The sequence below is a fragment of the Meyerozyma guilliermondii genome, genomic scaffold (genome assembly GCF_000149425.1).
Source record: "Meyerozyma guilliermondii ATCC 6260 scaffold_5 genomic scaffold, whole genome shotgun sequence".
In the NCBI taxonomy this organism is placed as follows: Eukaryota; Fungi; Ascomycota; class Pichiomycetes; order Serinales; family Debaryomycetaceae; genus Meyerozyma; species Meyerozyma guilliermondii.
Genome location: NW_001809796.1, coordinates 890,725 through 917,741, shown reverse-complemented (window position 1 = coordinate 917,741; position 27,017 = coordinate 890,725). Strand labels below are relative to the sequence as shown.

Sequence of the window (27,017 nt, the reverse complement as noted above, 5' to 3'; positions counted from 1 at the left end):
GCGAAATAGTTGAGGTGAACTTTCCTATCAATGGTAAATGGTCAGAAGAAACCCCGAAGCTTTTTCTGAATATATTTTCAACTTGTGAGTGGATTCGGTCCGTATTTTCGTAGATATGAACCACATCAGAAGAAAGAGCCAACTTGGAAGCAATATAATCCAAAAAGCTCTTTCCAAGAAGACCTAAATGGTGAATTTGTAAAGAATTTGAATTTGAAACATCTGGCTTCTCTAATGACAATTGAACATTGTTAACCGAAGAGTATCTCTTTTTAAAAAGTTGGTCCTGAAGCCCATGCAGAGAGCTATCCACAAGATTTTGTATCCACGAACGTACCAGCTGTGAGTTTTCAATCTCCAAAAAGTCCCAAGAAACGAAAGAAAAAGTCTGTTGAAGGTAAATTTTCACGGCGTAAAATCGTCAAACTTTCCGGTGAAGCAACGACGTTTCTGATGCCTGAGAGCTTTATAAACGTCATAGCGGAGTCGACAATTGTGTCAATTGCACGGTAAAGTTCGCTTGTGTCTGAGTGACGTCTAAGGACGCTAAGTGTTGTATAGTAGGTGAATGCAAGTTTTCCAAACGAGTATAATTGTTCATGTTTGTTAAGAATTAGCTGTTTGTCGCCATGAACTAGCTTTCCAAGGAATTTCTTGAGAACACTGGTGGAAAACAAGTATGATAAATTGAATGCATTAAACTTTTCAAGCTTTGGTAGTTCAAAGTCCACATTAGGAATAGATGTGTTCCAAATTAAATTGTAGTCAATTTCAATATCAGAAGACACTATCAGGTTTAAGTACGTGCCGAACAGTCTACTCAATGCCTTCGTTCGAGCATCTTCTCCTAATAATGAAATTAGATATTTTTCACATTCTGCTTCATCTTCGTAGCAAAAGTAGCCAATTGTACGAGAAAATGACAGCGAATTGGTATCCAAATTTTCACACACAGACTTGTAGAGCTCCTTTATATAGTTCTGGATCTCTTTGTCATTTTTCTGAGGCCTGGTCTGAAGAATATACTTTGTAAGCGTATGTTCGATGCAAATAGATCCAAGGTTTTGCGCCAGTTCTTCTGATATTTTGCCATTGGCAGGTACCAGAGGTAGTTTGTGCACCTTGAATACCTTGGGAAGATCTAGAGGATAAAATAATGCTTGGGATAGTGGTAAATGTGTTGAAGTTGGCAGCGATGGATTTCGTTGATGAGATGGACTTGGATTTATTCTGGTCAAAACTTCACGTACGATGTCTGCAATTTCATAGGAAGATTCCTTATGAGCGGTTCTTGTTTGAAGTCGTCTTAGAAACCGCACAGACGTCCTTAAAAGGCTCATTCGAGCCGTGGACATTGATGGTAACATAACATGATTTCAATATGAATGCGAAAAATTAAGAAAAAATTACGACACCACGAAAATAATATCAGTACATGACAATTTATTGACTATAGAACCATGCAGAGTGTCGAGTTTATAGTTCACAATCTCATTAACAACACCCAAAAGTTGCGCAATCACAATCTTCTACCTCTTCTACCACCCTTTCTTCTGGTAGAGTCCGATGGAACTGGGGTAACATCTTCAATTCTGCCAATTCTCAAGCCGGATCTGGCCAAGGCTCTCAAAGCAGATTGACCTCCTGGACCAGGAGTCTTGGTACCAGTACCTCCAGTAGCTCTCAACTTAACGTGGACAGCGGTGATACCAACTTCCTTACACTTGACGGCAACGTCTTGAGCAGCCAACATGGCAGCGTATGGAGAGGACTCATCCTTGTCAGCCTTGACCTTCATACCACCAGTGACTCTGGAGATGGTTTCCTTACCGGACAAATCGGTAACATGGACGAAAGTATCGTTGAAGGAAGCAAAGATACGGGCAACACCGAACACCTGAGTGTTATCTCTAACTTGAGCTGAGGTTAGTAGGGAACGTTGGTAACCAAGAGAAAGCGGAACAATGCAAAAACGCACATCGAAATCACGAACATGGTGAAGAATTAAAAATCACTTTAGGCATGTTTCAACAAGTGACTAAATCCTGGTGGAGACTCGTTTATATGAATTCTGCGTATTGTATTTGCACGTATCACCGCTTTCCTGACGAACATCGTCAGATTTTACATACCAGAAGACATGGTTAGTTTCTTTGAATGTAGAGTTGAGATGTTCAAATTTTTCAACGGTGGGTGCGAATTGCGCACGTGCGGAGAGAAAGGGCTAGCCCTGGAGAACGAGCCAGGTTGATATGCAGGAAATTGAAGCCGCCTATGAAGGTACTACCAATGCTACTACCAATTGAAACCACATAACTAGCTATAGCAATTGATTCTATTATCGAAATCAGCCCACTCATTGAGCCTACAACGTTTAATTAATTGTTTATTTCTAAACTTCTCGTATAGCTTTCCAGCCATTTTTCACCTCTTACTTCGTCACGACTTCTCCCTATTTATTCACCTTTTTCTCTAGTAAACGAAACCCAAGATCTTACCGGAAACGTGCTTTCTTCTGGCTTCTTCGTGGTCCATAATACCAGCAGAAGTGGTCAAAATAACCAAACCGAACTGTCTAGCAGGCAACAAGTTGTCGGTCCATCTCTCGATATCTCCGATTTTGACGTTGAATCTTGGGGAAATGACACCACACTTGTTCAATCTACCGGTAAGTTGAACGACAATCTTTCCGGATCTGTGGTCGTCGATGTATTCGAACTCACCGATGTAACCGTGCTTTTGCATCACACTCAAAAATTTGATGATGACCTTGGAGGATGGTCTGATCAAGACTTGACGCTTACCGGTCTTTTCGGCGTTGTTAATGGCGTTCAAAGCATCTGCTAACACGGAAGTTCTGGTCATGGTGTTGTAGTGGTGAAAACTTGGAGTTGAAAAATTTCGCGACCATTGGATTTTGCGGGCGCAGCCCTCGGTGCGCGCACGTGTATGGTTTTTGGGAGGTTTGTCTGCAGTATCCACCTCTGTAGTGCGAACAAACTTTTCGCAAAACTTTTCCACGAGTCAGTCAAGATGCCAGTAAGTACAGACGATAATATGCTACGAAAAGACGACAGAAAGACTTGGTGAGATTATGTGGCTACTTGTGTCACAGAGAGTAAAGAGAGACTTCCATGAGATATAAGCAAATAATACTAGAATGTTGAATTATGGCGGATAAAATAGACTACACTTTATTGAAGCCTTTAAAGTCATTCGGTCATATTGGAGCCAATAGGGACATTACGAAGCTCAGCTCATAGTTGGTCATGTACATTTCCGCCACCAAGACTACTTCAACTTTCGTCAATTTTCGACTTTCTTCTTCCTTTACTAACTCAGTCTCAAAAATCTTTCAGGACCAAGCAAAAGTTGGCCAAGGCCCAGAAGCAAAACAGACCATTGCCTCAGTGGATCAGATTGAGAAGTGGTAACACTATCAGATACAACGCCAAGAGAAGACACTGGAGAAGAACTAAGTTGCACATCTAAGAGATTTGTAGCATGTTAATATAAGTCAATGGACAGAAGATGTAGAACTAGACGAGGTGTCGTAGATGAGATATAAAATTGCAGTTTTGGTTCGATAATTACAAGAGAGATAAGATTATTCTATTACAATATGACACCACTGCTCTCGTTCAGTCCAGCTCAGTGTAGTCTTATACACCTCATTTCTGTCATCTCTTCTGTTCAGTCCACCTCACTTCTTTCATCCTTTTCTTCATCCTTTTCTCTTCAAACCTCCTCCTCCTCGAACACAGTCTCGATCGGCTTCTCCATCAACGTGGCATGGCTTCCCACCGTCACCATCGAAGAACCAATGAGCCACATCATGGTGGAGATCGGACTGGCCAAAAACGTCAATGGGATCGCCACGATCATGAGACCAGTGTACAACTGCGATGAGTTGAACCGTCCAAACGGCAACACCAAGTCATTGCCGCCCAATCGGCTAATTCCAAATACTCCACCGGCTACAAGGAGGATCACAAACATCAAAAGAAAGTTTGTCACGAGAGCATAGACACTCAAAATCGCCACTATCGCCACATAGTTGGCAGAATAGTAGCCTAGATTGTAGGAAATACGGCCCTGGGCCTCGCCAAAGTTTGCTGGCTTCGAAACACGGCGAAAATCAAAGAATTCTTGCGGCGGGCGAAGTTGCAGAAGCGTGGACAGGATGTTGTTGACGTCGTCACGAAGCCTTTCGATGCCCAAACGGTCTCTAAACAGACTGAGCTGGGTTAGCAGATGGGGAATATGTCAAAAAAATGGGGGGTTACCTACCGGAATATTTGAAAACGAAAAGTTCATTATATTTGTACGCTGTTTACGTGTCTGATTTCGCGGTGAAGTTTGTACGCGCTGGTGCACGGGTGCCTGCCCGATAAGCAAAAAGAGATCTGAAGAGACGATTAAACAGTTAACTTATATTATGTATATGTGAAAGTAAGACAGGAGACATATATTCTGGGATCTATTGTGATTTATTGTGGTTCTTGCGATTCGTGTAGTTATGTTGTTATTTAGTCTTTATCAAGTCCCAATCTCTCCTCACCATACTCTTGCAAATGGCATGGTAGCGGTTGTGGAATTTTTCAAAGTAATGAAGAGCCATTGAGCGGTCTACCTTGTTCAAAAGCACGTATCCGGGGCGAACAAACTTCATACGACCAACGGTTCCGAGCCATTCTCCAAGCCGGGAGTAATATTCTTGGTTGTGGCCGGTGACTTGAAGAACATACCATCGGAACAAAACTTCGGCATTGGTTGATTTGGAGTATTCCTGGTAAACCGAGGCCATGGTATTTAATGCATCGAGGTGGTGTTTCCATTTGAAGTCGAGTTTGTCGAAAGCTATAAGAGTATCCAAGAAAACCACCGACTGGTTGGCGGTGAAAGATTTAATATCTTCACTTGAAAATTTATGGAATTTGTTTTTGAGGGAGTGATGGTACCACTTGTCTGCCAACTGGTAACACTGGTCCACCATGGAGGTGTCGAAATCAGGTTTTACCGGCGGCATTCCTGGTTTGTACAACCAAGATTCCCAGTCAATGGTATCCAATACCGACTTGAAGTCGGCAAAAAAGCTGTAGAGACAGTCGATAAACTGGTACGTATCGAGCGATTTGTACCTAAATGTGTGGAAGTAGTGGGGAATGAACTTATCGAACTTTTCCTGGCCAATTAATGTCTCGATATGGTAGAGCAAAGTCGAGCCTTTTTCATAAGGAACCGTTGAAAATGCATCGTCCGGATCAGACCCATCCTTAAGATTGTGCACAAGCATCGACCATCTTTCTGCAGAAGGTCCCATTGCTGCAATTGAGTTTTCTAGGTCGGTCCATCCTATGATGGCACTGAAATCTCTGGTGGCATTGCCGTGAAGTTTGCCGAGAATTCTTCTTTCCAAGTAAACTGTCCAACCTTCATTGAGCCAAAAATGTTCCCACGAGCAGTTTGTCACCAAGTTTCCCGACCAAGAATGAGCCAATTCGTGAGCAATGACATCGACGTTTTCCCGGTCGCCAGAGATCAAAGTTGGAGTCACAAACGTGATATTGGGATTCTCCATTCCTCCGTAGGGAAAACTCAGCGGAAGCACCAAAGCATCGTAACGCTCCCATTCATATTTGAAAACGAGCGACTCTGCCGCTTGCAAAAAATGTTCCATATCTGCCTGGAACTCGTGCTGGCAAACCTCAAGTTTCAATGGCTCGCAATACACCAGCGATCTAGGTCCAATTGGGGCACTTTTAATGTCTCCAGAAGCTACGGCGACGAGATACGACGGAATGGGAACCGGCTGAGAAAACCGGTACATATTTCCAGAAACACCCAATGGTCTTCCAGACATCACAGAAGGGTACGGAGACGTTACCAGCATCTCGTAGGGACATTTGACTGCGGGAGTGTCGAAGCATGGAAACAAACTTCGTGCGTGAATGGCTTGACATTGCGAAAACAAGTATGGACCCACACCACCATCTGTGGCTTCAGCGGGAAGAAACTGGAGTGCCGTGCACTCGTATGTGGTCTCTGACTCTATGGTGATGGTCAATTCTGAAATTTTCATTTCTGGCGGAATTTTTATGGTGACTTTGGAACCGAGGGTCTGACGCTCAGCAACATCAAACGGAGTGCTTATGCCATTTATGGAAGCCGAATGAATAACGAGATACGAGCTATCGAGCACAACTTGATGGGTATTGGTTCTGTTAGTCACATTTAAAGAAACGCAACTGGAAACCCGGTTTTTGTCAAAGTCAACTGCCAAGTCCAACTGGGTCTTGTGTACGATGAAATCACCATAGTTGGATAACGTGGACGGATCAAGCTCCGGGGACACTTTGGGACGTCTGAGCATAGAAATTGGAATAGATTTAATAATTTGAAAGTTTAAAGTAGAAATAAATTGTGGAACGGCACCAAACCTGCAAGATTGAGCGGCGCGATTGAACCGATTTTGGGGCCGCACCGGTAAATGTCATCGCAACGCCGTAGGAAACTGGGTGTTAGGAACTAGTGCTATTGTTGCGGGTGGGTGTGAGTCATTTGGAGGTGGGTGCAAATTACTGACGATGGGTTGCAAATATGCATAATTCCTGATTTTGAAGGTGTTAAAGCAAGTTTGGCACATTTGAGCGTCGCATTGCATAAGCACCCCGGAAGTCTTATGTAACTGCTAAAAATACTGTGCAACATAACTACTTGTAACAGACACAAGTATTCTCATAAACACACGTATTCTCATGATATGAACCCTCAAGCCCACCAAATCAACGACTCCCAAACCACCTCTCCACTCAAACGGCTCCAGGCTCAACTCACAACTTCGAGAGACCGTCGTCAACCAAATCACGAAACTCAAGCAGATCTACATAAACTACCATTGAACAACCAGCAAGACGATTATGGTGCTGAAGATGCCTCTACTTACCTGTACGAGTCGTCAGAATGGTCTGAATTTGACTTGGCTAAGCGCGATAGCATGGTTTCGGTGAAAAGTACTGGACGTCTTCTTGATAAGCTTGGACTAGATGATGACGATTTCGTTAGTGGAAAGTTCTCTCAGCCAGAAAGAAGGCGGTCCAAGCCGCTCAGCAGGGGTATCTCGTTGCTGCGAGCTCCAATTCCCTTTCAAAGTGGACTGCAAGATTCGAAACCGGTGCGCCAACCTTCGGTCAAAGATGTTCAACTCAAAGCAATATTCAACAAAAATCGTTCTGTCGACAGTTTCGTGGCCGATGTTCAGACAAACCCTGATGCTGAATTGAATCGTGGACTTTCTCAGACATCTTTGACTTCTCAGTCTTCACAAAAGAGCAAACGACTGGAACCAGCCGTCAAAAGTGTTCAACGAAAAGCTGTCTTTAACACTAATGAGCGGTCCCACGATAGTTTTGTGGCTAATGTGGGCGAGAACCAAGCCATTGAACCCAAAAAAGAACCCGTTACACCCAAACTGAATCATATCCAAGCGTTTTCCAGTCCGTATTCTACCTCATCTCCACACAATAGGTCCATAAGTGAAAGCGTACCTCGAAACTCTCCTTCTACTCCCACCAGAAGGATCATCTCAGACTCGGGCATCGTCAACACCTCTCCTTCCAATCGAGATTTGGATCCAGAAACTCGAACTGCTACGGCTTTAAAGCTTCGTGCGATGGGCCGTGATCGCGAAGGTCTGTATCAATTGCAAATTGCAGCGAATGCTCCTTTTTTCTACCCTAGGGCCATGTACTTGTATGCCATTGCCTTGCACCTTGGCCAGGGTGTGAAACAGAACGATAGTGGTGCTGCAAAATGGCTCTGCAAACTGATTCTTTTGACGGGACAAACCGAGGTTTCTGAGTCGGTAGCCGTTCAATATAACGAACAACCGCTTGAAGCTCTCGTGGCACTCGTGGTTTCTTTGGTGAAGCGAGAACCTCCTATACAACCATTGGCGCTTTACCGTTATTTTTCGGAACTTCCTTCGCATAAACTTTCCAAAATGAGTACCAAAGATTCTATAACTGCTTCCTACCATGAACTTGGAATTTTTTTGGTTCATGGATATGGTGTGAAAAAGGATGAGTCTACTGGTATGCTCCTCTTGGCAAAAGCTGGCTCCATGGGCCATGTTCTGTCGATGGTGGAGTTGGGAGAATTGTGGTCGGTGAAGACCAAACATCATAGAAAAGATTACCACCAGGCAGCGGCATGGTTTCGACTAGGAGAGCTCTTTGGACACAAGTCCATTGGCAATAGCTGGATCTACAAGGACAAGTATATGTGAGAAAAGAAATCAGAGTACATAGCATGAAGTATAATACAGATTACCAGATTTGTAAAGAGTGATATGAAAACTTTAATAAGATGCGATTTTTGGTCAAGTATATTACAAGTGTAGAAGAATAGCGTAGATAGCTTTTCTCTGTTGCCATTTGTTGCACATTTGCACATTTGCACATTTCCTTTCTTCTATATCTCCACTTTCACTCCTTCAACCCTCCATTTATGCTGTTTGATTTCGGAAACCGCTTGGTACAATAGCCCACATGCTTCACCAATTCCTGAAAAGGAACCTAGAGGAAGCATATATGGTTCTTGTGACGGCTCCATGACTTTTCGTGAACTTGGTGGTGTGTTGAGCAGCTTATGAAAAGTGGTCGGCAATTCAGATGCCATTTTGCTTGAGTATTGAGCTGCTCTTCTTAGATTTTGCTCAATTTCACCATACTTCCTAATAATCTTCTTCTGAATGTCTATGGTCTTCTCCTGAGTCGATATCTTTTCTAGTGCCTTTTGAAGGGCAATTATTTCCTGGCGTAAAATCACAGCGTGAACCATATAGATGACTCCTTTCAACGACATGCCCTTGGTATGGCCTGCCAATGCTCCAGATAACCTCTTACATAGCTCACTGGCTCTTTTCCACGATTCGCTGGATTTTTCTTGGGTGGAAAGTGCGATTTGAAGTAGAAGATAATCAGCCAAAGCCACCACCAATTGCTCGTTGGAAGCCCTATCGCACTCTCCTTTTGCTTCCTTGAGCAAGCGATGCAACCTGGCAACGAGCGTGGATATCGAAGGGCCGATGGTAGACACCGGAACATCGCCAGAAGAGATTCCGAGACCGGTGACTTTGAAGGCTTGTTGGTACTTTTCTCGATCAAAATTCATCCGCAACATAAACCGTGGATGCGGCTGGTTGAGTTTGTTGATCCAGCGGACTTTGACCTTTTGCGACGGCAGGGCAACTTCGTGTTGCAAAGGAGGCTTGGCTCGTTTCGGGGCTGGATGCTCGAGGGTGAATTGTGTAGGAAGAGTGGGAGAAAGCATGGATAATGGCACATCTTCGGGATGGTCTTCCTTCTGGGGTATTGTGGGCGAAAGTATAGGAGGAAGAAGGCCGTATTCTTGGTAGGATGTCAACATTTCGTGTAAGTTCCATGACGGAAGTGGTTTTTCTTTCTTGTTTATGTGTCCAATTGATGGACTGGACGATTGAGCTCGACGAGTGTTGCTCCAGGGAGTTGGTGCTGTTCTCATAAGCGGTTTCCGCCTCGGTTCGTTGTCAAAAATGGCAGACTTCATCGATGGAGGCGAAGGTGTGGGACTGAAAAGTTGGATAAATTGAGTCGCGGAAAAAAGTTGAGTGGATGATTGGGTTCAGGTGTGGATTTTGGTTGTTCTTGGTGTGAGAAAATCGGTTTAATGGAAACAATTATGGGTTGAAGCTGAGCAGTAGTCGTGATCGCTGTTGCTGTATTTGTGACAGAAGGAAGATAAGTGGTGTTTGGGTGCCGCGATTAGAAAAAGAGAGATGGTGTCGGCGAGAGCGAACTATTATAAAACATCCGGACATTTAGTTCAACAATCCGTGTATTGTGCTGTAGTGACTACAATATGATGTACTTGAGCAGCCTTTAGTTTGTTTTGAGGGTGAATTTTCAAAAATGCAAAATCGGAAAATTGCGAAATCACACATTTCCTCAATTCACAGAAACAGAAACTAACTCACACTCTCCAATCAACCGCCAACTGAACTCCAGTCAAACCTCCATTTCTATTCCTGTTCACTACCCCATATATTTTTCAGTTTCTCTCAGCTCTTTTCCTGCACACACCACCTCAAATCGCACCTCACCTCTTCTCTCTATGCCCCCATACAACGAAGTCAATCTGTCGCTACGGCTCGGGAAAAGCCGAAAGGCGCTGCCACAGCCTCCAGCGCCTCAGCCGGCCCAGCAGAATCTACAATGGCCAGATTCGCTCAAGGAATTCGTAAATACCAGTTTTGTGCGAGCAGCGCATCTTTCATCGACTCAGAACTTTGAGTTCCAGTCACAAATGGAAAAGCTTGTGGAGCAGGCGATCAGCTTAAATAAACTCTGGGAAAATGACTGGCTGGCTCAGAAAATTCCGGCTCTTGACGGTGGAAATTTGGAGCTTGAGTGTCTTCAGAAGAAACGGTACATGGAAAATAACGACGATAACTCGTTTGATTCGGATGAAAGAAAACGACAGCGGCAGTCGAGGTTCAGCCAGGACCGCCCCAGGTCGCCAAGTTCTTTTTCTCAGCAATCTTTTAACGAATTTTCGGGAAACTCTGCCTCGATACAAGTCTCGAAAAAAGCCTCAAAAAGAGCCTTGCAGTCCTTTGTAGGCTGTAGCCTGGCACTCGAAAAAAACTATCTTCGACTCACCACCGAGCCCGACCCGCTCATGGTTCGTCCGCAAAAGGTGCTAGAGAAGAGCATGGAGTACGTTTTGCGCCGGTTCCGCACAGAAAAAAAAGACTATTCATACATTAATAACCAGTTCAAATCTATCCGCCAGGACTTGACCGTACAACATATCAAAAATGACTTTGCCGTGGCCGTGTACGAGACCCATGCACGAATAGCACTTGAAAACAACGATTTGGGTGAATTCAATCAGTGCCAGTCGCAGCTCAGTTATCTCATTCGCGACCAAAAACGGAGCGGTGGTTTGCTGGCCAAGAGCCACCAATTGGAACTCGAGTTCACCTGCTACAGAATCATCTATATGGTGATGACGGGCAACCACTCGGACATCAACAAGTTGAGGTGTGAATGGGGCAACGAAGACGCCTTTATCCAGCATGCTTTTGACCTTCAACAGTGTCAATTGATTGGCAATTACCACCAGTTTTTTGTGATTTACGATATATTTTGCTCGCAAATGCCATTGGCCAGAAAATTGATCCAGCAGCACCTACTTGCAAAAGAACGTATACGAGCCCTCAACACAATGAGCAGGGCCTATAGACGCTTGCCCATGAACTTTTTGAATGAAGAGCTCAAATTCGGATCCACAGAAGATACGCTAAATGAGTTTTTGACCACATACAAATTGACGGACTTTGTCACTGGCGGCGACTTGGACATGGCTCTTGCTCGGGACAGGATCAACGGCATTGTGGTGACCACCGGGTTCCGCAAAATAGACATTAAGGGACAAATTTAGCTGACCACGCTTACTCAGTTGACGGACCTATGGCCATCATGGCAAAGTTGTGCTTGTTTTGCTCATCGGCGTTTTCCATGTAAAATTGAATTTTTTCAACCACTTTGGGTTCTTCGACAATATTGTCGCCATTGGCTTGACCGAGGTCCACGGGCCCGTTTCTACGGCCATCGAGCTCGTACAAGTGTCCGTCGCGTCCTTTAATGAACGACATAAAGTGAAAATTGACCGAGTCGTTTGCGTCGGGAGCGGTGGTTTGGCCCTGGTTTCCATAGTTGGCATCCAATTGAATCGCCAGTTCCAACGCCTCCACCATGGTAGCCACTTCTTTCACCGAAGACTCGGGGGAGATCTGAGTCAACAAGAGCTTATTGAGCATCAGGTTCTCGATAATCAAATCGTGGGGTAAATTGGCCAAAAGGTGCAAAAGTCCATACAAGCCACAACCATTGCCAATTGTTTGTTTGAGCCAGGTAACCGACTCAGCCTTCACGTTGGCGTATTCTACACCTCCAGCATCAGTTTCCGTGCGATATTTCTCGTAATTGGCTGTTATCGGAAAAAGCAAAATTATGCCAAAAACTGGCTGCGGAAGAAGCCCAAGCAAATCTTTGTCTGTAAGCGAATACACATCATGGAACTGAACCACCGGAGTAAGCCCGATCTTGTGCGCTAACTGGTTGAAAATTTCCGGATTGGATTCAAGTGGGATGACTCGGGGTGACATTGGTGGAGTAAAGGAGCGAGTAGATCAGTCATCGAATATCTATTTGTGCACCCAGACACCAAAATACACATTTCCTGCATCGCGCTAATTTTACCAACTCAATTAGTACTCCCCACTCGCCACAACAAACTTGTTTCCCACCTCTCAGCCTTTTTCTAAATGGCTGCTAGGATGGATCCTGAATCGGGGCAGCTTCCAGTGGAAGGATCGGATACCCGTCTGCTTCGAAGGTGGAAAACTGTCACTTTTCTCGGACTACTGTGGATCTTTTTTTTGTTAATTGTGGTTTTAATTTGTGACTTTTTGGCCATTGGAAGCATTGCAACCTATGGAAGTTTTGCGGATTACTTTCTTGTTGTTGGATTTGGTGTTTTTACGCTGATATGTGGTAAATCATGGCAGATCGCATCGACTTCAAGACCAATCTTGAAACTTGGAATGTCACAGATTTTGCATATAATGGCGGTTTATCTTGTGACAGAGCTCTATAAGCAAAAACACGAAACCCAAAACTACCAGGGGCTCTTTCACGTGGGCTTATTTGCGTTTTTTCACTGCCTTTATTCGCATGTTGTGTTTGTGACTTCGTGCTTTCCATCCCACTATGGCTCAATTTACAGTAAATTTATCGACACATACCACCAATGGAAGCAGCAGGGTCTGGTGGTGCCGCCTGTGTACCTGGACGTGATTTCCTATGGTGCCACTGACGACTTTAAGTTTGAAGAACGAAGAGATTCGGCTCTTTCTCACGATACTCTCTTGTTCAATGGATACATGGGACCCGTGCCAATTCAGCACGGATGTCTGTCGAGTCTTGTGGACAAGTTGTACTCGGTTTCACCGAAAAATACCTTTCATATGGACCAGGCCACTGCTGATGCTTTGGGCTCTGATCTCCACAGCTTCCACAATACTGCCCTAAATACAGTCCAAGAAGACCCAGAAAGCCGTGAAATTGGCGGGGGTGGAGGCTTTCAATATGAGGGTCCAGACGGAACTAGAATTCTGTTTGGCGGAGGTGGCCATATTGGACCCCCAGAGACGAGCAACAAGAAATTGCGTTTGAGTCGTTCAATAAAGACTCTTTCCTCCTACGTTGGTGCCTCCGAAGAGAAGCAGCCTTTGAGGCATAAGCTTTCGCAGTATACTTTTGGCAAGAACTCCATTTGCTCCGAAGCTACACTCAAGGATGTAGAACCCAGGTCAATATTAGACTCTGAGTTCCATCTGTATGAAGCGTTCATAGACAGGTGCTGTGATAATGTTAATTTCAAGCTTGATCCTGCTTTTCAATGCTTTGGAATTCCCGGCTTCGAATTGAGTCCGTGGTGGGTTCTCGCATATATTTCCAATGCGTCGCTAGAATGTTTTTCTGCCTCCATAATGTGGTATCTTCTAATTGCAACTGGAGAAACCCCAAAAATATTCTTGGTGGCCGGCTGCACTCAATTCTGTGTCAAAGTGTTGAGCTTCATTGTTGCATCAAGATACCCCAAATCCTTATACTACACACTACTTGCCAACGTCAGCTGGTTCATAACGATAATTTATGTCATATTTAGCATATTATAGTACAGTCTATGATCTATATTTTTCAAGGTAGCTTTCGTTGGCAAACGTAAAGCCCTTGACATGTAGTATATCTGACGCCAGGTCGAAATGCTTTTGAGGAGTGAATGGTAAATCTGTGAATTCGGGATCGAAATTTTCCGCAAGGACGGGATTCGTTATCACCGGTAGTATAGGAGGGAGTACATCGCTCTGGTTTCCAGATTCAAGTTGTTTCCAATCGACATATCGAAAAAATCGGTGGTTTTTCAACATGTCAAAGTTGCCGTCTATATCCATGCGTTTGTCTGGGTTTGCTTGTAATAATTTTCTGAGAAGGTCCTTTGCGTCCTGTGAAAGATAGAAGGGAAATTTGAGGTTTTTCTTGGAAGATATGATTTTGTCCATGATTTTCTTATTATTGTTGCCAGTAAATGGCGGAGATCCAGTGAGTAAATCGAAGGCTACGCATCCAAGCGACCACCAGTCTACTGCAAATCCGTAATTTTCTCCCTTGAGTATCTCTGGCGCCATATACTGGGCCGTACCTGTGAGCGAGTGAGAAGGGTCGTCTTCGGAAGAAACTTTGGAGAGACCAAAGTCGGTGAGCACCAAGTTTCCAAGCGAGTTGAGCATGCAATTTTCCGGTTTTAAGTCCCTGTAGATGACACCTAGCTTGGTGTGCAAGTAGCGCAAAGCCAACACCATCTGGGCTATGTAGTACGAGGCATTTTTTTCACTCATGAATCGTTCTTGAGCCAAGTGGTGAAACAACTCACCGCCGTCAAGATACTCGAGGATTAGGTAGAGCTTGTTGTGGTCTTGGAAAGCGTAGTAGAGCAGGACGATGTTGGGGTGGTCGACCATTTCCAAAATGGACTTTTCATTAACAGTTCGTTGGTAATTGACGGTGTTGATTTCATCGTCACTGATGATTAAAGTTGCCTTTTTGAGTTGTTTCAGGGCAAACAACCTGCCTGTGGAGATCTCTCGTACGAGGAGAACCTTCCCGAAAGACCCCTTTCCCAACACTTTGATTGGTTCGAAATCCAGAAGCTTGGGTTTATACGGGCCCAATGAGCCAGCACTCGAATAAGATTTGTTGATTGAAGAAACGAAATTTTCGTTCACGTCGATAGCATGGGAGGAGTTTCGTCTGTTTTGTTTGATGGGAACTGGTTTGCGGAGCTCGGAAACCACGTCTTTTTGTTCGTAATTAGAGCTGGAGATGGAGTCCGGTTCTTGGTCCGGAAGAATGCGGTAGTTGAGATCGTCAATATTTAGGTTTTCAGTTTGCTGGGACAAGTCCTCGTCATCGAAAGAGAATACTTCCGTCATTCGGTGATTTTGTGGGATTATTGGCTATTCTGTAGTGGACCTCATGAGAAGAGTGTTTCGCAGCATTTCCACGTGGAGTGCTGAGGCAACTGCAGGAGGACTGCAGATAAGCGAATGGGTGCAAATCAAGAACTTTCAGTCCAACCAACTTAATCCAAATGAATTTCATATTTCAGTAATTTCAATTCTTGAATTTCTTGTATTCTAGTTTACATCTACACACGCATTGACATAGAGCTTGTCCTTGGCAATAATATAGTCCATGAGCAAGTTGGAGTCGAGAGAGCGACCAGCGCTGTCACTTTGCAGCAACGGTATGGGCTTGAGTTTTGGGTTTTTGAAAAAAATCGAGAGCTTGATATCGGAGGTTTCCACCGCGGCGAGCCGAAACCCAACTTTGAACTGGATCACCTGGATCAACTCGTGGATGTTCTGGAGTTTTTGTTTTTTGAGTTTGAGTGCGATCACGTCGCTGGTGGAGCTGGAGGACGAGGTGACAAAGATCTTGATTTTTAAAATCTGGTCTTTTTTAACAGGAAGCTCGAACGTCAGCAGCTGGGGCCGGGCGTGGAAAAAAGTGGGTATTTGGGTTTTTTGGCGGGGCTCAATTATATGGGTGATAGAAGGCTGGTTTTCCAAAACGTAAGGAAGCTTTGGCGAAACGTCCAGACCTACAAGGGTGGAAGGAGACAGCGAAAATCTTTCTGGTGACTCTGGGTCTCTGGGAGGTGATTTGGGAGCTGTCAGTTGGCGGTGGGTGTTATAAGTGTTTGAAGTTGGAGACGACTCAAAAAGAGTCGATTTGGGCCTGGATTCCTTCAAATGGGACCCTGATAGGCGAGACACTTTCTGTGCTAGCAACAAACCGAAGGACTTTCGGCGTTCGAGTCTGGAGGAGGAGGAAGAATTTTGAGGTGAACGTTGTGAAGGTTGCGGTTGATTCTGTGAAGCTTTTTGTTGTGAACTTTTTGAAGGTTGAGGAGGATCTTTCGAATATTGTTGACGTTTGTGCTGTGAATATTGTTCTGTTTTGTCCTCTACCTTTTCTAAACACAATGTTTCCTCCAGAAGCGGCCGAGTTGTATAGCAGCTGGTTGGCTTTGATGTTTTGTTTAAGTCTTCTTCGGTGATGGTGGGAATACTGAGGGTTGTCGGAGCCGAGTCAAACACAGAAGACTCGTCGGAGCTGGCGTAAGAAGCCCGTTTTGAAGACCACAAGAATTTGAACCCCATATTGCAACAAAAGGAGATTTCGCTAGTTAATATGGTATCGTGGGAAGCTACGGGTTTGAATTGGTGCTTAGTGGGTATCTGTAGGAAGAAGTGGCGTGATGTATAAATCTGCAAATGTCTAGTGGATTAAATTTACCATCGGAGGCAGTGAATTCTATGTTATCGCAATGGTGAGGCTGGCGGCCTAATTAGGAAAGGTGATGTGTCGCTAGAAGTAGCCCTCCGAAACAGGCATGCGTCGCGCTGAAATAGGAAATGACATATTGTGGGGGTATTGTTGATTAGGCTAAATAAGGGGAAATCATACACAGCCGTAGCACTGTAATAATACTACATAGCAACAGACTTGAAAGAATCCTTGCAAGTTACATCAGCCTTGTTCAGACCACCGGGGCCATCGAACAATCCTTCGTCGGATTTGTGCACCGTTGGTGGGCGCATGCATGGTGCATGGTTTTATTTTTTAACACAACGCACCATTCGACGCAAAAGAAACATGGAACTCCACGTGAAAATGAATACCTGAAAAACTCATTTGGTAGTGGAACTTTGACGCACCCGACGTAACGTCAAGTGCACCTTGCTTTGCAGTTTCATGTAGTCAAGAAGCGCTTCATCATCCATATCTTTTTCTCCCTCTGCAACCAATTTATAGTGGTGGATCAAATTAAAGTCTTTGTAGATTCTATGTGAGAGAAGCTTTTTGAGGTAGACAACCGACATAAGGTTTGTTCTCTTGATGCGGAGCGCAACTATATCACCCTGGGCATTGTTGAGTGACACTTTGATTTTTATGAGGTCTCCTGCGGCTGGACCAGAAGCGGATTGTGTTCTGGGTTTTTCCACCGGTAATTCCTCGTGGAATTCCACCGGCGTAGATGGTGAAACCTGGTCTGTGTAGTAATTGAAGGTGGGGGTTGAAGGAGCAGATTTGTGGATGGCGGAAAAAATCGACTCGGCACTGGACGACGAAGGGTGCCTAACCCGGGTATCTATGTTTGCAACATTTGGTTGCGGCTTTGCAGTTTTTTCGCAATTGCTCTCGTCGGCACTGGTGTCGGCAGTACTGTTTCCGGCGGAGTTTAATTCCCATGTAGAGTTTTCTGAGTCTTGGGATGAGTCTGGTGGCTCGACAAAATCGGAATTTATGTGAGAATCGGGTTCAGATTCAGAATGGTTGGGATCAGATTGTTCTGGGTGGTCTGCCTCGTAGGTGTCGAGGAGAGACGATAAGCTGTTGAGACTTGTGCTGTTAGTGGTTTGGTTAGTGGTGGTGGTTGGTGAGAAAGTTGCAACATTAGTCAGTTTCGGCAGAAGAACAGCCATGACATTTGTAGAATTTGGATAGAGTTTCTTGTTGATATCTTCGCTGAACATGTTCACAGCAGCCTCATTAACAAAAATGAGCCGGGGATCGCTAGTAGTCATGATCCAGTTGTAGATCTCCATACCATTTACACTGGTGGTTTTGATGAGCTGGTTGACGTAATAGTTGAGTTCGTTGCATCGTACAAGCAAGCTTTCAAGGTAAACTCTGTCGGTACGAGGCTTGGACATTACACCAATCATATTTGTTCGAATTGGTTGAGGAAGACGAGGAAGTGATGAAATCGCTTTGGTGGTTTGCAGCAACGCAACATGAAGATTGTAGAAATCTTGGTATCTTTTGGCCACATAAACCATACTTTGGTCCGACATACGGACATCGACCCGGTACCACACTCCACCAACAGAAGACTGCAAAACGTTGGAAATGGTTATAGATTTGGGAGTAGCTGGAGCTTGAAAAGTTGACGACGGAGCGAGTGCTGGGGTTGAGGGTTCAAGGGTTTCTGAGACTCCGAAACTGAACAGGTTGTGGCTGGAACTTTCGGAAATTTGGGAAATTTCGCCAGAAATTTCTTTGGTGGAGTGGTCACTTTTGCTGGAAATTTCGCCAGATTTTTCCTTCGTAATCTTGTCGCTTTTCTCTGTGATCTGGTCACTATTTGACTTGTTCTTCTCGCCTTTTGTCCCGTAGTTCTGTGGTTCCATCTCATTCAACCACTCCATCGAAATCGGGTTCTTGTTATCATTCACCTCGATGTCAACATACGAAGCAGGAATGAGCCCCCGGGCCTGGTAGCTGTCGAGATATTGCACAAACAACCACCCGTTACGTGGCCTGTTCAAAAGCTTGACAAAGTCACTTTTTTTAACCGAAAGCTCAGCATCCAGTTCTGCGGTGAATGAATATTTGGCCACCAAAATCACACTTGGAAAAGTTTTCGTTGAAGCTTTTGTATTGGAAACGGGTGCCGATTCTCGAACGTCCGCAAGCATCGGCGCAGAAATGTTCAACGACTTCAAGTTGCGCCTTGACTTTATTTGCTTGGATTTGAAAAGGCTGTTGGACATGACTAAAGAAGTTTTAGGAGGAGATTCTCGATGTTTATATCTGCAACTATATTACCGGTTTCGATGTTTATTGTGTTTTCAGGAAAAAGATTCGGTGGTAATTGGATTTTTTCTGTTCTTGTGAAGAAACCAACTTAAACAATGTTATTGTAAGTACCGGTAATTGGTGTATCGACCTGCATCATGTGCGGCGTGCGGCGTGTGGGCGGCTGCCCGGGGGCGCGCGCCGCATAGGCTACTAAGTAATGCCCCTCGGCTGCATGCATTGCCTCACATGATGGGCAGTTCTTTACCTAATTTCAGACACTCAAAACCGCCCATCATGCCGACGGCGGGGTGAAATTGGGGCTGTATTAGTTAAATGAACGAACCTAATAGAAGCTCAGGCTCATCGGCAGAAAATCGATGCATATCAACACCATCTGCGTGCAGGCGCGCCCGCAGACATATGCACGGACCGCTATCTCTTTCGGTGCGTTGATGTCAAACAATATAAGGCTGCAGTGGACCTGGCACCAATTGTGCCGTTTTGGGCCAAAAGGTTTCGTGGTGTTTTGAAAAACAATACTGGGTCGATGATACGACCTATTGTTGATGATATCTTACGCGTAATCATCTCCATTGTTATTTCCCATTGTTACAATAATCGTCCAGATCGGGTAAATGTCTATATGTCCGATATAGGAGTAAAGATACGAAGTTGAGTACATGTGTTTTGGTTTAACCTTCTCTACCATATCCTTTCGCTCTGAAATGAACATGAAGTAGAATTACCGATTTAGTCCGTGCAGCCGCCCAATTGGGCGCATCTCCGAACACGATTACAGCATGTCAATATGCACAGTCTAAATTGCGCATCGGATTTATAACGCCATACTAAACGAAACAGGCTCTGCTTCAGTAGTTCAAATGTTTCGGTTACTCGTAGGTTTTGATACTCGTAGAGCTTGCTTGATTTGTAACATTTGTTGTTTTTCTGCTACGTTGCAAAATTTCCAAATTTTGCAACCTTGAATGTAAACACTCTACAGCTCCACAACTCCGATCCTGGGCACCCCACATATGCAGCTTGTGCATTTGTTTATCTTCCATTTTCTTCCGCTTACTTCGTTCTTTCTGTTTATCTTTGTTCTTCGTTCTTTCGTCTTTGTTTATTAAATCTTACATTAATGCTAAGAAGAATTGAAGGCTGCTCCGCAGTGTGCTTATCACTTTCTCTTGGAGAAACTAAAATCCAGGTCCGGCCAATTGGCCGCTGGTGATTTGCGCTCCGTCGCGGAAAATACCGATACCAGCGTAGAGTTATAGGACTCTTGTGTAGACCGGTTTTCTTTGGTAAATTCTTTGGGGCTCGACTTGGAAATGCCATTGGCTACCGAGGTGTTGACACGCAACACTGGCGAGCTCTGGGGTAATTTGGGGTGCTCAATGAAAGTGATTTGCTGGTAATGATTGTAGATGTTTTTCGATTTGGTTCGTTGGGGCAAGTCAGACCCGCGAGAACTTTTGCTATTACGGTCGAGTTCTGGTGTATTATTAACCTCCACTTTGTTGTCCTTGAAAAGATTGAGGGACTCAGGAAGCACCTTTTCGTTGATTTCGTCGTTGGTGAGATCCACTGGCCCATCGACGGAAAACCCGCCCAAATTTCGGTAGTCCAAATCCAACCAATTCATAAAAGTTTCACAGGTTTGATAGTTTTTGTTTAAAATTAGTTTGTTGATGTATACGTGCAAGTCGTTGCAACGTTTCAAGAGAAGAGACATTAATTGGTGCTTGTCGTCGATACAAGTGGAGGGAATTGGTTCGGGGAGCTTGGGAAGTTGGATTGTTTCTTTGGGGTCGGAAATGCTTGTAGCAGCAAGCAGGTTTTTACATTGGACGAGAGCAATGTGCAATTCATAGAAGTCCTGGTAATACCGACAAATGTAGCTTTGAGAATGGTCGGAATACGTAACATCGAGTCGATACCAGTACCGGTTATCAAATGAAAGACAATTGGAAATTGAACAATTCACTGGATACGCGCGATTGTTGATGGTTAAAGGACTATTGGAGCGCAAGAGTTGTTTAACTTGAAGATCCAAATAATTTGACTCGTTCCAACCTTTTTCGTGACCACTACCCGTGGCATGAAGCCAACTTAAAGTGATGGGATGAATGGTATCATTGATAGCAATGTCCACATAAGTTGATGGAACCAACCCTGGAGAAGCCACCTTGTCCACAAAATTTACGAGAATCCACCCGTTTCCTGGACGGTCCAAAAGTTTCAAAACATCGCCTTTTTTGATGGAAAGTTCTTTTGGATTTTCGGCTGCAAAAGCATATTTGGAAATCAATATAATACTGGCTCTAATAGATGGCGTGAGCTCATTGATGGGTGACGGATTGGAGATAACGAGGCGTTTCTTCATACCAGAAAAACCAAAACAAAACTAAAAGTTCGACGATGTTTTTTTTTGTTGTGTTGACGGAAGAAGACGCGCTGCATAATAGCCATCTGCACGACGCCAAGATTATACGATGGCGCCGCGCTGCACCAACCAAATCTAGTCGAAAAGACGAAAAGCTACACCACGTGATCGAAAGCACGTGACTACGAAGATATTCCCACCAGCGAACCAGGGTTCCTACGGCTGCAATGTGCAGAGGAGACTGGATTAGAGGAGGGTTCATTTTATCTACTTCCGGCCATTTGTGCTCTGCTGAATCGAGTGTATCAGGGTTGCTGGTAATCCAGAAGATGAAAAGTTTCGCGGAAAATTTTTTGCTTTAGTAGCATACCGCGGTGCACCACCACAATGTGCAGGGGGATTGATGTCCTATTTCGGTTGGTACTATGCATGCACCGCGGAAAAAGGTGCAGAAATCCATGCAGAGATTTTGCAGCAGGGACAGTTCCGCGATGCAAGACTTTGGTTTCAAATGCGATTCCAGACCGGAATGATGGCGACGTGTCCGCATTGCCTGACATATGATAACGGCCTATGGCCCGGAGCCCAAACCCATACACCGCATCGGAGCGCGTGCGGCGGCGCCATATAATGGACATTGACAAGGCATGAAAACGGAATGAAAAAGGAGCGAGAATGGATAATGACAGTTGGATGCGCCGTTATTCTATGGTTAGTAAAATAATGGTACCGGTTTTTTGCGAGATCGTCGGTATCTGAGACAAAATAATTTGGATAAATCAATTTAGGATAAATCTTTAGGCTAAATCACTTTAAGACAAATCACATTTGGATTTATCTTCGATTGTCCAATTGGGAATCTTATGCTAGTTGTTCAATTCATGCATTATAATGCCAATTCGGACACCGCACATGTCTAAGATAACGCGATGTGATTGGCTCTCGCTTCCCCGCGTTGCATTGCTACGATCGCTCATCGTCTCCATTGACATCGGAGCACCTGCACGTATAACGGTATAACGTCTCACCACCATCATAAACCAACGGCTATTAAGCAAGTTGAGCCGGAAACAATAGAGTGCATGCATTACACTGACGAGTATGCCAGCCGATCAAATACCGTATAATAGTGGACCCATTGTGGCATATGTAACAACATGCGTCAGGCAACCTGCAGAGGTATTAAGAATAGTGCGTCGACAATTTACTGAATGACGTTGTGAAAGGGAGTATTATTTGGTTACCAAAGTATGATCGCACTTGCACATCTAGACGGTACGATGCCATACCAATAACGAGTAAAAAAGCAAGTTTAAGCACTTCCTGGCGAGGTTTGAGGCTGCAACTCACATCTCAGGGGAACTTCATGCATTATGCACCTTATTACGTGCAGTTTTTTTTATTTTTGTTTATTTTTGTTTTAATGCACAAGGTTTGCGTGCGCATCTACGTTTGTGCTACAACCTACAATAGATTACGAAATTGTCCCAGAAGCGACATAACAATCAATGTGGCGGTGCCGCCGCCTTATAACTATTGATGTGGGCTGCATACGTGGACCTACACGCAAATAATCAATTGTTTGGTATCTAAATTGGGATCTTGGTTAGCCATCATTTTTCATTCCACAGAATTATCTCTTGAAAGTTGCGGATTGGAAACACGTAGCTTGACCTAACGTTTGTCCGCTTCCGGTATATTCCCGCATTCAAGCGATAAATCGCCTTGGTTGCCTGCGGCGTTTGGTGGTTGGCCAATCTTGGTCAATTGGCATGATACTTTTCAGTACATTATTGTTATTCATTGCATAGAAAAAACCACTGGTTTTAGTTCTTCAGACCAGCATTACCGGTACTAGTCATTAGACTTTTCAGCTCCGGTTACAGTCATTAAGCTAATAATTTTTCAGCTTGACCAGCCTAGTCATTCAACAGGCTACCATACCATTAACCATTACCATTCATTCCTTCACAATTTTCACATTTTCACCATTCAACACTTCAACCTCGTCTTCTGGCCACGCCATAGCTTATGCCCAACTACGGAGTCTCCCACCACCAAGACCATAAATTGCAACCTTATTCCCCTAAACAAAACCATCCTTACCAATATACCGATAGAGCCGGTCCTCATATCCACGACTTCAATGCCGGTTACTCACCGCCGTTCATGCCCATAAGTCCCACCTCCAATCTTCCGGTGGACTTTTTTATTCCAAATCAAAATCCAATCAACCATAATCAAAATCACCAAGATCCTCTTAATCACCACCTCCCAGATCACCAAAACCTGCCGCTTGGTGTCCGCCACGCCATGATTTCCCATGGATTACCGGACCCCACGCCACAATGGGACCCGTCAGACTCGTTTTTTCCTGACGTTCCCGACACCCACGATTTCTATTCTTTGGCAGATTTGCCAAATCCTTCATTGGAATCGATCAACGAGCTCTCGCCGTCTTATGACCAGTTCTTTCCTCCTCCACCCATAAGAACCGATTTCATTGCTCCGTTCACACCCTCGTTCAGCGACGGAGTCAGCGACTACTCAGACACTTCCGAGAGCTCTCGCTACGGCCAGCGAACCAAGTCGTCGTCCAGTATCAGCGTCTCTCCTTCAACGTCGAAAATCACCAAAAAACCTTCATTTTCCAAAAAGCCGTCGTTGCAAAGACTTCCAAAATCTGCTGACTCCATGATGTCTCCCTTGATCAACAACTATGTCAACCTCGACCTCAATGCGAGTGTTAGGTCCGACTCTCTGGTATCGTCGAGATCAGAAGACCATTCGATTTCTCGGAAATCGTCCAAATTGTCACTCAACGAAGCAGCAGCTGCCGCGGTGAAAACTCCTAAGAAACATACCCGAAGAAAACTAAATCCTCGGTCAAGAAATGGATGCTGGATCTGCCGAATAAAGCACGTCAAGTGCGACGAAGAACGACCTGTTTGCAATGGGTGCAAAAAATATAATCTCGAGTGTGACTATTCTCCTGATAAACCTGCCTATGTGACCGACAAGAACTTACGGCAAGAAAAACTCCAGCAAATAGCTCGTCCCCGAAACAAATCGGGGTCCGATAAGGGCAGAAGAGTTAGTTAGACCTATATATTAATTACTGCTATTCCCACTCACTGAGCCGTAGCTTGCGTCGAACCACCATTTCTTCTTCTCGTGTAGAAATCACTGAAGTGTCTCCATTTTCCAAATCTTCCGCTCCACTATACTCCACCATGGATATATATTCTCCTTCAAACCCTACCCACGGGCCATGTAGCGGGTCAAGAAGATACGGAGCTGTATAATCGGTAAATTGCTCCCGATCTTCATCAACAGTCGACTTTCGTCTTCGCAATTGTCTCGGCAACAATTGAGTGGTTTCCCCCTCGGGAACAGATTCTTGCAGCAGTCCGACGCTCTGCTTCGACAGTCCAGTGCTCTCAGATGTGTCGTCTCCAAACATCTTGTCGAAATCGTACGGATTTTGAATGGCACCTAGGGCAATAAAGTTGCTGAGTGGACGGTAAAACCGCTCGAAATTCCAAGACAAAATAAGTGTCACAATGATCAATGGAGCACATAAAACTGCTAGCAACACCGCACCTTCTAACGCCAAAGTACCACACATGAACAATTGGAAGAGTATAAGCCCAAGGACAATGCGCCTGAAAATCATGGGCCAAACTTTGCCGGTGGAGTGTGGAGGATGGACAAAGTTGTATACCAATTGGTACTTGTAGACAAAGTAACCCAATGTAAAATATACCAAGCCAGAAACCACGATTTTGGTCGAAACCACAGAATAAGTTAGTATAATGATAAACGCAAATATGTGCTGTGGTAACTGGATTCCAAAGTCGAAAATCGGTGGAGTATAATAGTAAAATCGGTAGTCTCTGGAAGTCTTTAAGATGATTCCTCTAAGCAAAAATATGCGTCCCAACACATTGGAGACAACCACATCTCCAAGCTGAAGAAGACGTACAGGGAACATAGCCAAACCTTGAAGCAAGATCAAATCGACATAGAACAAGGAAACTTCTTTGAATTTCTCAGCCAATTGGTATGCCAATTTGGTGGTATCTTTCATGTATGACAAGTAATCCCAGAACGTACCCGTGACGTTGAAAATCAAGAACAAGTTGAAAAACACGAAAAAGAAGTTTTTCAGAAGCGTCGAGAGTTCAATGTCGCTATTGGAAGCGAACCCTTGATGGGTCGACAAGTACTTGTAAAAATAAGGAAGCAGCACATTTAACAACGAAACCAAAAGAGGAGGCAAGATTCCCGTCACAAAAGTGGTTGCCCAGTCGGATTTTGATATGAGGTCCCCCAAAGCAGGCCAAAATTTGGTTATCGTTTTCACGTTCAACAAGGCGGTGATGGGCGTAACCAAAAAGAAGATGAATACGTAACTCAAAACGATGACAAAAGTCACCACATACGACCGGAGGAGCTTGCGGTAGTAGCTCAACGCAAAATAGCTCCAATTGATATCTTTTGGAGCCGGGGCCAACGTCACCATGAGCTTATACTGACGAGGATCTAGCACCGCCTGAGCAGCCATTTGAGCAGAAGCGACGGAGTCCATGGTAATAAATGCACTTGTGGTCTGGAGGAAGGTTTTTGAGGAGATTCCAGGACGAAATGTGCAAGTTTCAGAATCAAAGAGAAATTGCATTTCCCGGATTTGGGAGTTCAAGCTGGTCAATTCGGCCGCTAGTTTCAGAATCTTGCCACGAGCTTCACCTTCCAGAGGCAGCGGAAGCACAGAGTCAATAGGAAGCTTTGGGAGGACTTTGGGGGTGACATCCGGGCGATAAATGTCGATAACGAGACCATAATGGTGCGCATATAATTCTTCAAGTTTATGGAGCACAACGTTCCTTTTTTCAAAAAGCTGCTGGAATGGCGACCAGTCGTAGATCATCTTTATATCGGTCACAGTACCAATTCCAAGATTTTCAATGAAGCGACGCAATCTTTCTGGACCACCGTGCGGGTCCAAAAGTTTTTTGGGAATGCCTTCAAGGCGAATTGTACGGTCTGTGATGGAGTCCTGAGCTGCCAAGTACTTCTGGCGGGTGCGGAGCACCACCCGGGATGTGTCGTACAAGACAATGTAGACGGTGATGGAAAAAACGTAGACGAAAATGGAATATACCCAAAGGTAGTTTGGAAAATCATCGGATAAATCTGGATTTTTCTTGGGAGATTTAAGAACGGCGGTAAGATGCGTGTTTTTTGTCCACGAAACATCATCTTTATCGTAATTTCCTGTAAAATAGTAGCGAATTGGGCTCAATATAAACACCGCAAGCACCGCTAAAAATGAAAAGATTCGAATTCCCATTCTGAAAAATGCCAAAAACACATACGCGTCTAGCCCCGACCACTGGAGCACCTCGTCGTCAGTAATAGACCACGTTATACTCAACCAACCAAAGATTTTCTTGGGAAGTGGCCGGATTCCACTACCGATTCCGGAACCGGCGTGTTTTCGAAATGTCCTCACAGCATATATATGTGGCCATTTATAGCGCAAAAAGCAAAATAGAACAAACGACGACACCCCGATCCATAGACATAGTGCTAGCTGGGCCCCGAATACCCGCTGGGGGCCCATTCGATCGGCTGGTGTATCATTCATAACGTGCGCAAAACGATAAGAATTAAAAAAGATTAGGAAGAAAAATAGAAAGAAGAATTGTCAAAACTAAATAAATTTCAGGTAATGTCAAAGAAAATGGTTCAGAATGAACACAGGAACTCAATTGATGACGATGAACACAACTGAGGCTAAAATAGTATTATCAACCGGTATCTCCAGAATCTGACTTATCGTCGCACGTGACTCCATATCACAAATT

The 27,017-nt window shown here is 44.4% G+C and overlaps 14 protein-coding genes across 14 annotated transcripts; 4 read left to right on the top strand and 10 right to left on the bottom strand. All coding sequences in view use genetic code 12, as the record gives it.

Annotated features, from left to right (window-relative positions):
• Positions 1-350: 350 nt before the first annotated feature.
• Positions 351-1,367, bottom strand: PGUG_04449 (uncharacterized protein; the record flags this gene model as incomplete). The annotated part of the gene is made up of 1 exon (XM_001483670.1): positions 351-1,367. One exon carries the CDS (start codon positions 1,365-1,367, stop codon positions 351-353), a length of 1,017 nt encoding a protein of 338 aa, XP_001483720.2.
• A 1,105-nt stretch (positions 1,368-2,472) lies between these two features.
• RPS22A (40S ribosomal protein uS8) lies at positions 2,473-2,865 on the bottom strand (the record flags this gene model as incomplete). The annotated part of the gene is made up of 1 exon (XM_001483669.1): positions 2,473-2,865. The coding sequence occupies one exon, from the start codon at positions 2,863-2,865 to the stop codon at positions 2,473-2,475; it is 393 nt and encodes a 130-aa protein (XP_001483719.1).
• Positions 2,866-4,525: 1,660 nt separating this feature from the next.
• On the bottom strand, positions 4,526-6,373 carry PGUG_04447 (uncharacterized protein; the record flags this gene model as incomplete). Its single annotated transcript, XM_001483668.1, has 1 exon — positions 4,526-6,373. One exon carries the CDS (start codon positions 6,371-6,373, stop codon positions 4,526-4,528), a length of 1,848 nt encoding a protein of 615 aa, XP_001483718.2.
• Positions 6,374-6,763: 390 nt separating this feature from the next.
• Positions 6,764-8,287, top strand: PGUG_04446 (uncharacterized protein; the record flags this gene model as incomplete). Its single annotated transcript, XM_001483667.1, has 1 exon — positions 6,764-8,287. One exon carries the CDS (start codon positions 6,764-6,766, stop codon positions 8,285-8,287), a length of 1,524 nt encoding a protein of 507 aa, XP_001483717.2.
• A 185-nt stretch (positions 8,288-8,472) lies between these two features.
• On the bottom strand, positions 8,473-9,588 carry PGUG_04445 (uncharacterized protein; the record flags this gene model as incomplete). The annotated part of the gene is made up of 1 exon (XM_001483666.1): positions 8,473-9,588. One exon carries the CDS (start codon positions 9,586-9,588, stop codon positions 8,473-8,475), a length of 1,116 nt encoding a protein of 371 aa, XP_001483716.2.
• Positions 9,589-10,152: 564 nt separating this feature from the next.
• Positions 10,153-11,484, top strand: PGUG_04444 (uncharacterized protein; the record flags this gene model as incomplete). Its single annotated transcript, XM_001483665.1, has 1 exon — positions 10,153-11,484. The coding sequence occupies one exon, from the start codon at positions 10,153-10,155 to the stop codon at positions 11,482-11,484; it is 1,332 nt and encodes a 443-aa protein (XP_001483715.2).
• A 10-nt stretch (positions 11,485-11,494) lies between these two features.
• On the bottom strand, positions 11,495-12,211 carry PGUG_04443 (ubiquitin-specific protease; the record flags this gene model as incomplete). The annotated part of the gene is made up of 1 exon (XM_001483664.1): positions 11,495-12,211. One exon carries the CDS (start codon positions 12,209-12,211, stop codon positions 11,495-11,497), a length of 717 nt encoding a protein of 238 aa, XP_001483714.2.
• A 159-nt stretch (positions 12,212-12,370) lies between these two features.
• Positions 12,371-13,786, top strand: PGUG_04442 (uncharacterized protein; the record flags this gene model as incomplete). Its single annotated transcript, XM_001483663.1, has 1 exon — positions 12,371-13,786. The coding sequence occupies one exon, from the start codon at positions 12,371-12,373 to the stop codon at positions 13,784-13,786; it is 1,416 nt and encodes a 471-aa protein (XP_001483713.2).
• A 6-nt stretch (positions 13,787-13,792) lies between these two features.
• PGUG_04441 (putative protein kinase) lies at positions 13,793-15,100 on the bottom strand (the record flags this gene model as incomplete). Its single annotated transcript, XM_001483662.1, has 1 exon — positions 13,793-15,100. One exon carries the CDS (start codon positions 15,098-15,100, stop codon positions 13,793-13,795), a length of 1,308 nt encoding a protein of 435 aa, XP_001483712.2.
• A 204-nt stretch (positions 15,101-15,304) lies between these two features.
• Positions 15,305-16,333, bottom strand: PGUG_04440 (uncharacterized protein; the record flags this gene model as incomplete). The annotated part of the gene is made up of 1 exon (XM_001483661.1): positions 15,305-16,333. The coding sequence occupies one exon, from the start codon at positions 16,331-16,333 to the stop codon at positions 15,305-15,307; it is 1,029 nt and encodes a 342-aa protein (XP_001483711.2).
• Positions 16,334-16,864: 531 nt separating this feature from the next.
• On the bottom strand, positions 16,865-18,730 carry PGUG_04439 (uncharacterized protein; the record flags this gene model as incomplete). The annotated part of the gene is made up of 1 exon (XM_001483660.1): positions 16,865-18,730. The coding sequence occupies one exon, from the start codon at positions 18,728-18,730 to the stop codon at positions 16,865-16,867; it is 1,866 nt and encodes a 621-aa protein (XP_001483710.2).
• A 1,208-nt stretch (positions 18,731-19,938) lies between these two features.
• Positions 19,939-21,147, bottom strand: PGUG_04438 (uncharacterized protein; the record flags this gene model as incomplete). Its single annotated transcript, XM_001483659.1, has 1 exon — positions 19,939-21,147. The coding sequence occupies one exon, from the start codon at positions 21,145-21,147 to the stop codon at positions 19,939-19,941; it is 1,209 nt and encodes a 402-aa protein (XP_001483709.2).
• A 2,031-nt stretch (positions 21,148-23,178) lies between these two features.
• Positions 23,179-24,249, top strand: UME6 (Zn(II)2Cys6 transcription factor UME6; the record flags this gene model as incomplete). Its single annotated transcript, XM_001483658.1, has 1 exon — positions 23,179-24,249. One exon carries the CDS (start codon positions 23,179-23,181, stop codon positions 24,247-24,249), a length of 1,071 nt encoding a protein of 356 aa, XP_001483708.2.
• A 19-nt stretch (positions 24,250-24,268) lies between these two features.
• On the bottom strand, positions 24,269-26,797 carry PGUG_04436 (uncharacterized protein; the record flags this gene model as incomplete). Its single annotated transcript, XM_001483657.1, has 1 exon — positions 24,269-26,797. One exon carries the CDS (start codon positions 26,795-26,797, stop codon positions 24,269-24,271), a length of 2,529 nt encoding a protein of 842 aa, XP_001483707.2.
• Between the last annotated feature and the right edge of the window lie 220 nt (positions 26,798-27,017).